This window comes from Dufourea novaeangliae, unplaced genomic scaffold, assembly GCF_001272555.1.
Source record: "Dufourea novaeangliae isolate 0120121106 unplaced genomic scaffold, ASM127255v1 scaffold96, whole genome shotgun sequence".
Taxonomy (NCBI): Eukaryota; Metazoa; Arthropoda; class Insecta; order Hymenoptera; family Halictidae; genus Dufourea; species Dufourea novaeangliae.
The window spans coordinates 466,187-474,709 of NW_015373974.1; the positions used below are offsets into that span (position 1 = coordinate 466,187).

General features: G+C 36.2%; 1 protein-coding gene across 3 annotated transcripts; it reads left to right on the forward strand.

Annotated features, from left to right (window-relative positions):
• On the forward strand, positions 1–7,458 carry LOC107186968 (dynamin-like 120 kDa protein, mitochondrial). 3 transcript variants are annotated; one of them, XM_015574942.1, is made up of 19 exons: positions 1–241; positions 976–1,219; positions 1,290–1,425; positions 1,521–1,652; positions 2,238–2,282; positions 2,809–2,895; positions 2,986–3,143; positions 3,215–3,378; positions 3,460–3,724; positions 3,800–3,991; positions 4,081–4,265; positions 4,337–4,498; positions 4,794–4,981; positions 5,050–5,264; positions 5,342–5,599; positions 5,681–5,881; positions 5,958–6,162; positions 6,457–6,567; positions 6,651–7,458. In XM_015574942.1, the coding sequence occupies exons 1-18, from the start codon at positions 213–215 to the stop codon at positions 6,519–6,521; spliced, it is 2,931 nt and encodes a 976-aa protein (XP_015430428.1). In that variant the 5' UTR covers positions 1–212; the 3' UTR covers positions 6,522–6,567; positions 6,651–7,458. The 3 variants fall into 3 exon arrangements, with proteins under 3 accessions (XP_015430428.1, XP_015430427.1, XP_015430429.1); XM_015574941.1 differs by having other exon boundaries at positions 6,457–7,458; XM_015574943.1 differs by lacking the exon at positions 2,238–2,282 and having other exon boundaries at positions 6,457–7,458.
• The last annotated feature ends 1,065 nt before the right edge of the window (positions 7,459–8,523 follow it).

Sequence of the window (8,523 nt, forward strand, 5' to 3'; positions counted from 1 at the left end):
GCGGAACCCCCTTTCCCTCATGTCCGTGTGCATCGTTCAAATAGGTCGGAATATGAGGCGATGAATTGTTAATTAAACACACGCCACAATCCGTCGGATTTTAGAGAAGTTTTACAAACCTGCTTTGATATACACGTTATATGTATATCACCGAGAAAAATATATTTTAGTAATCGTTTTTCGTATCTCGCCGCTGACCAGTATCCCGCAAAATGAAACAAATTCTCTGTGGCAAGATAGGGTAAGATCAATCAAGTCGTCAAACGGGCTAAGTAAATAAACCTTTCGATTCTCCCAAGGTGTACTTTATGTTTCGTAACATATTTTCACTGTATGTTTACGTGCTAGATTTTGCAACTTTTAGGTTATGTCTTCGTCTTTGATTAAAACTATGAAACTGTCAAAAGCTCCGTTTTATCAGTATTTTATTTGCCAGATGATACTGTCCCTTTGATGTTCGTTCTTTCATTCTACAGAAATGATATTTTAAAACTGTACATCTCGTATTTTTGTACTGCTTCTATTAGACCAAAAAAAACAGATGTTCATCCTAAACACTACTCCGTTATAGTTTCTATTTTTTCTTAATTACTTGTACCCTTTTGTTGTATGAATCAATAGGTTTTTATTTGAAGAAACAATGCTGAATAAGTTTTCAGTTAATTTGCATCAATAAAAGCAGAATAAATGTTGAAATAAAGTGATACAAAAAAACTGGTAAAAGATAATTTTCTTACTATTAGGGTACATGATAGTAAAGTTAAATTGAAAACACACACCTATAAGAAAATCATATAATAATTATAGTTCTATAATTGAATTTGATTTGAAGTGAATTGAAAACACACACCTATAAGAACATCATATAATAATTATAGTTCTATAATTGATTATGAAAGCATATTTTGTTCCTAAATTTGATTTTTACTAGTTCATGTATTGTTATATGAAACATGAAATATTTTCATTTTTCAGGGACAGTGTCCTGTTAATCTCAAAGTCATCCCGATATCCAATTTCTGTAATCAGTACAAGGAAGTTAACGTCTGGTGGAATGAGCAGAGTTTACAGGCCATTGTTATCATCACCCCATGTACGATATTTTGGAAACCCTAATCGTGCATATGCTATGTTTATTGGAAGAATTTTAAAGGGAGCATTAAAAATTCGATATTTATTGTTGGGAGGTGCAGTTGGTGGTGGAGTAACATTACAGAAGGTCAGTATCATAAAAGTATTGGAACCCTTTGCAACTATGCACTTTATGCTGCTTTCTTTATTTTTTTAAGAAATATGACCAGTGGAAAGAAATCCTGCCCGATATGACCTGGTTAGAGGATGTTTTTCCAGATAAAGAAAAATGGCAAGGTTTTCGTGGGACATTAATGTCTGTAAAGGATACCATGGCAGATAAAATAGAGATCGGTAAGTAAGAAAACAGACATTACTATTCCAAATATGCGAAAACGTGAGGCAAAAGAAATTGGAGGCATAAAAAAAATGGACAAAAACACAAACAGATCCACGTATAAAGCAGTTTGGGGAAGCTAAGTACAAAGAGTACAGACAGTGGTTTAATCAGAGGCTGGACGATGCTATCAAGGCTGCTGAAGTTACAGACACTGAGTCGGGTCTGGGAATTTCCTCTAAGAGTGAGTTGTCTACAGGATTGTGTTATTTTTGTATCATTGCATGTTGAACGTCCTACTTTCAGTGTCATTACCATCCTCCCTGCTCTCAGTCCCTCAGTTTGCCTGACGTTTTCTCACCTGCTTTTTTAAATTATATTTGCAGCAATATTTTACGCCTTCATCACAAATTTTTCGCACTAATATTCGTTTAAACTGATGCATTTTACATTGACGATATTCATGTCAATATAAATTAAAATAGTAAATTATAATTATAGGAACTGAAGAAACAAAAATAATTATTATTATTGTGATTTTAACGTTTAGTATCATTAGTGCGTTCGACGCAACATAATCCCCTATGCGAACAAAATGTATGAATGATACATAAAGTAATTTAAATCGTAAATTTTCTATTCAAATAATTTCAATACATCACCAGCGAATATTTTTGACTTTTTAAATTATCGTTAAAATAATTTCAACCCGTGTCTCATTCATAGATCAATGAATAAAATTTAGCATGTTGCAATGCCATTCAGTTCTATACAGTACATTGTTCCACTACACATCTAGAAATATTTCATTATGGTCTGTTCTGTTCAGGTATATTTGACGCGATCAGAGCAATAGTATACCAACTTTATTCAGGTGTGTAAAATACTCAAAATTATCCGCATACAACTGTCTGTCCATTCAGCATTTTTTTTGCCCATAGTTTTAGTATAATTTTCGTCGATTTTGAAATTCTAATATATACATCCATCTGCAAGCAACTAACAGATTTTTTTTTTAATCGAATAAGCAATAGGAATGAATTTAAATACTGAATGGGACAGACCCATTTTTTAATTTTATTTTCTCATCAAACATAGCTTGAATTAAACTTATTTTCATTATTTTTGAGTATTTGGTTGCCTTGTGTGTCCGTAACATTAACACTTTGCTGATATCTTATAATACGTGTGACTGTTTCATTCCATGAAGAAATTAATACAGTCGTTTCAGCGAATTTTGTGCAATTTAATACGGTATTTGCTTTCCAGCAATTATAATGATGAATGTATTAATATACACAGAAACGATTTGTATTGGCAAAGTGTTAGCGTTTTCAATTACCAGCTTTCTTGCAAGCTGTTCCGGGCTTCATTCAAATCACAAATGTTCTGTTAAACAGAAGCCAAGGATGAGTTCATAAACAATACCGTAGCATATGCTCGGCCACTAGTCGACGACAATATCGAAGAGGAACGTAAGAAAGCTCGTATGTACATATCGGTGTATCACAAATAAATGTACCGTAGATGTAAATAGTAACTTGTAATTTTACACGTTTTCTAATTTCATTGAAAAGAAAAATCGCAACAGAGATTGAACGCTATGCAGGAGGAAGTGATGCAAATGCAATTGAAGTACCAACGTGAGCTTGAGAGACTAGAGAGAGAGAATAAGGAGCTCAGAAAGCAGATGCTTCTACGTGGAAATCAAAAACTAAGCAGCAAAAAGATAAAAGTTAGTCAAACTATCTAAAACATAAACATAACCTTTGGGTATTCCAACATTATCATTGTAAATGCTTTTAGAAATCGTTAATCGACATGTACAGCGATGTTCTAGACGAACTCAGCGACTACGACAGTGCTTATTCTACTGCTGATCACTTACCAAGAGTGGTAGTCGTTGGTGATCAAAGTTCAGGCAAAACCTCTGTCTTAGAGATGATTGCTCAGGCAAGAATATTTCCGAGGTAAATATCACACCATTTAATTTGCAATTTATTTACAAATTTTCCAATAATATATTTCTCTGTACGATATTCTGCTTTCAGAGGTGGTGGTGAAATGATGACCAGAGCTCCGGTTAAGGTCACATTAAGCGAGGGTCCGTATCACATAGCTCAGTTCAAAGACAGCTCCAGAGAGTTCGATTTGACGAAGGAATCGGAACTGGCTGATCTGAGACGCGAGGTGGAGTTACGCATGAAGAACAGCGTTAAAAATGGAAAAACAGTCAGTCAGGATGTGATCTCGATGACGGTGAAAGGACCAGGCCTTCAACGTATGGTTCTGGTTGATCTGCCCGGAATAATTAGCGTAAGCGATACCTCGAGTGAATTAAATTGAATGAAAAAAGAAAAGAATTGGACGCTCATAAAACTTTTGCAACAGACAGTTACAGTTGACATGGCGGAAGACACACGGGACGCCATTCGACAAATGTCTCAGCAGTACATGAGCAACCCAAACGCGATTATTCTTTGCATCCAAGACGGATCTGTGGACGCCGAAAGGAGCAATGTAACAGACCTTGTGGCTCAAATGGATCCGACCGGTAAACGGACCATTTTCGTTCTAACAAAGGTACGACTACGTTGAAATAATGGCAATTTAAAATTACTGGACATTTTCAGTACGAAAAAATCGACTGTACAGTGCATTGACTTAAACAGGTAGATTTGGCAGAAGAGAATTTGGCGAATCCGGACCGTCTGCGTAAAATATTGTCTGGTAAATTATTTCCTATGAAAGCGTTAGGATACTTTGCCGTTGTCACCGGTCGTGGCAGACAGGATGACAGTATACAGACAATTAAAGACTACGAGGAAAAATTCTTTAGAAATTCGAAGATGTTCAAGTACGTTGGTAATTATATTAAAAGTGTAATAAAAATTTAGTTCCTTTAATGGTATTCGTTGCTTCTGATAGGGACGGATTGGCAATGTCTGGACAAGTGACCACAAGGAATCTGAGTCTCGCGGTAGCAGAGTGCTTTTGGAAAATGGTCCGTGAAACGGTCGAGCAGCAGGCCGATGCTTTCAAAGCGACCAGATTCAATCTTGAAACGGAATGGAAGAATAATTTCCCAAGGTGATGTGATCCCTCGCGGGTAGACTGCGGAAGTTTATGCAAATTCGCAATTTTGGGTACTAATATCGACAAATTCAAATGGAGTACAATTTTGAATTCTGTTCTAGATGCTTTACTACATTAATAATACGTAGTATTAAACTTTGGTAAAACCTTTACTGCATTTTCCAAGTTAAGAGATTATGGTGTAAATTGCATAAACATCCGCAGTCTACTTGCGAGTTATGCATATTCGTCAAAGTAAAGTTATGTTGCCTCTGATACAGATTCAAAGAATTATTATTGTTTTATGTAGATTGAGGGAACTGGACAGGGACGAACTGTTCGAGAAAGCGCGTGGTGAGATCTTGGATGAGATTGTCAACTTGTCCCAGGTTTCACCGCGACATTGGGACGAGGTATTAATGACCAGACTCTGGGACAAGGTTAGCATGCACGTGTTCGAGAGTATCTACCTGCCAGCTGGTCAAAGTGGAAATTCAAGTACGTGAATTTTACAATAACAAAAGCACTGAAGTTTCTATACAATACAAATAATGTTTGCGATTCAGGCACATTTAACACAACCGCGGACATAAAGCTTCGACAATGGGCGGAACAACAATTACCAGCTAAAAGCGTCGAGAGCGGCTGGGAATGTCTGCAGCAAGAGTTTCAGCAGTTCATGAACAAAGCAAAATTGAGCACCGATCACGACGACATTTTTGACAATCTGAAAAACGCAGTTGTTAACGAAGCGATGAGACGACATACGTGGGAGGAGAAAGTAAATTTGCTGAAAACGATTTCTTGTATTGTAACACTATAGTGAATTACAGGGTGTTTAGGAACATATATTTCCAGGCATCTCAAATGTTACGGGTCATTCAACTGAACACTTTGGAAGATAGAAGTGTGAACGATAAAAGGGATTGGGATCAGGCGGTACGTTTCTTGGAAACTTCCGTTAGGGAGAAACTACAAGCAACAGAGCAGATCTTGCGGGAAATGCTGGGCCCTGGTCGCAAGGAACGTTGGCTTTACTGGCAGAGTCAGACTGAAGAACAACAGAACCGTGTCTTGGTGAAGAACGAGTTGGATAAAATTCTGTACTCGGACAAAGTAAGGGGAACGAAGGAAAATGGTGCTATACCATAGAAATCTTTAAACTCAAGAGAATTAATACGTCATTTCGGTTAACAGAGACACGCTCCCACCCTCACGCAGGACGAGCTGACAACCATTAGGAAGAATATACAACGAAATGGCTTGGAAGTCGATCACGAATTCATTCGGGAAACGTGGCATCCCGTTTACAGAAGATTCTTCCTGCAACAGAGTTTGGCTAGGGCATACGACTGCAAGAAGGGATTTTATCTGTATCACACTGGACACGAGAGTGAAGTACGTAGAAGAATTGCAATGAAAATCAGTTGCCTGTATTTTTTTTAAATAAGAATTTATCTTTACAAATTTCCAGGTGGAGTGTAGCGACGTGGTCCTGTTTTGGAGGATCCAGCAGATGCTAAAAGTTACTGCCAACGCGTTACGACAGCAGATCATGAACCGTGAAGCTCGTAGACTAGACAAAGAAATCAAAGAGGTCCTGGAGGATTATAGTCAGGACGGTGAAATCAAGCAGAAGTTGCTAACCGGTAGAAGAGTCACGTTAGCCGAAGAACTGAGTACGTAGATTACACGAATACCAGAGATGGGCAAATTCATTATCTAGATAAAAAGTTTCGAATAACGAATAAAAGGTGAAAAGAAATTTTATCATGAAATAATATTTCTTCTGGAATGAGTAAACATTTTCCAAACAATTATTTAATCTCATGAACTGTTAAAGGTCAGGATGACGATCATAGATACTGCTGCTTCTCACTATGTATTATTCGAATAAAATTGTGCCCGTGTCTGATGAATACCGCGTATAAAGGGTGTATTCGAGGCATTATCGCATTCATTTTGTGTTCCAGAACGTGTTAGGCAAATTCAAGAGAAGCTAGAGGAATTCATTCAGGCGCTGAACAAAGAGAAATGAAGGGGATTAACTCGAGAATGTAGATATTTGAAGCCAGAAATGCATGGTATGTGATAAATGATACTAGCCCTGGTGGCTGATGTGCGAATGCTTAGGTATTAATTTATTTTTCCCGTTACTTGAACGTAGCAACGGGACGAATAAAACTAGTCACCGATTTTTAACGAGACACTCTGTAACCGAGAGACACGATTTAATGATACAGAGTCACGATTCGTTCTCGATCAGTCATCGCACGACTGACAAAAAAATTGATTGTATATTTGGCAATGCTTTTGTCAAATGTATCCCTGGACACGAATGCATTATTACGAGTACCGTCAATACCGATCATGCCAAGAGTAACTGGAAAATTTTCTGAACTAACGCCTCTTATACGTATTAAACAGTGCACATGTATATCAGGTCGTGTGTAGATATTAATTCTTACGTATATATATTTAACAATTCATGTAAAAACAATAACGGTCATTTCATCTTGTATATATTGTCTCCATACACGGAATGAATGGAACAAACGTTGTTGTACGGATAGGGAACCGATTGAAATAAACGGATAGAACAATAACTGAGTGCTCTTTAAATTACAATTGTAAATTGTATGGCGAAGTGATTCCGAAATCATTTTCTTTCTATTTTTTTTTTTGTTTCAATAAAAATGAACCCGTATCGTGAGAATAATGTTTTCATCCCAAATACTAGAAAAAAAGTAGCTCCCACATACACAATTTCATCTGTCTACAGACATTGTTTCAATTGCTCTTTTTATTGTATATATAACCATCACTCCCTCAGAAAGTTTGTCATTCACAATCCAGCAGAATCGTTGATTTAAGTACTCACGAAATCGGAAGATGCTTTTGTACAAGAATGGTAGAGATTATTAAAATACGTAATTTCTGTTCTCGATTCCCCTAACAGTACATGATATTTACGATGTATCCTGCTGAATCCAAATATATTACAAACTTACAAATAACCTGGTAGAAACATTTTAAAAATATTCATATTATCTCTTTAAGGATTTAATTGACTATGTGAAATCGCTAGGTCGGCCGGAGTAACTACGATTCTTTCTAACCTGTACTTGAATTCCAAGAATACTACTCCCAGATAAAATATACCCTATCTTTGGTCCAATTATCTGATAAAATATCTAAAGTTCGTACACTTCCACCATGACTGCTTCGCAAAATTCGCAATCCTAGCATTTGTAAATGTTGATTTGATTGGATGCCAAAATTTTGTAAAAATTATAGGCCGTTTTCTCAACGTACACAAAATAAAATGTTTTTTTTTTGTCTACGACAATTAACACACTTATGCACGAGAAATAGGTCGATATGGTGTGTATGTGTATGTTCCTGTGTGTTAAATACATCAACGACATGGGCTAAATGTTTTTTTTTTTCAGTAAACTCACTCTTTGTATGGAATTGATTAAAATATGTGAATTTCCATTTGTCGTTAGCGCATTAAAATCTATGTGTTTCTGAGTATTTCTCCCTTTGTATATATTTTTTTATAACGCAGCTCATATAAAATTAAACAACGATGTACATTTGGCAGAAATGTTTAATGTTTTTTCCTCATTGTTTACGGTACACTCAGAGTCAGAGTTTGGCAGATTTCTAATTTCCTGATAAGTAGTAAAATTTATCACAAGCAATCGATACTGACACATTACCTGCCTGGGAACTTTTAACAGAACTCACTAATAAATTTCCCAATGCCAATAGAAAATTATAATTGTGACTAAAAAGTGTCAAAACAATTATATAGTTGCATAAAATTTTTCCCTTTACTTACACGAGGAAAAATTCATTTGAGAAATGATGCCCAACTCTGTTCAGTCCAGTATTAGGTATCGGAAAAAGTTCATGTTTTACAATACAAACTTCAGACATTAATAACTTGCCTAAAATATAATTATCTTCAACCATATAGCACCATTTAATCTAGTTTCTCATTCAGGTCTCATAAGCTTGTACATTCCATTAAC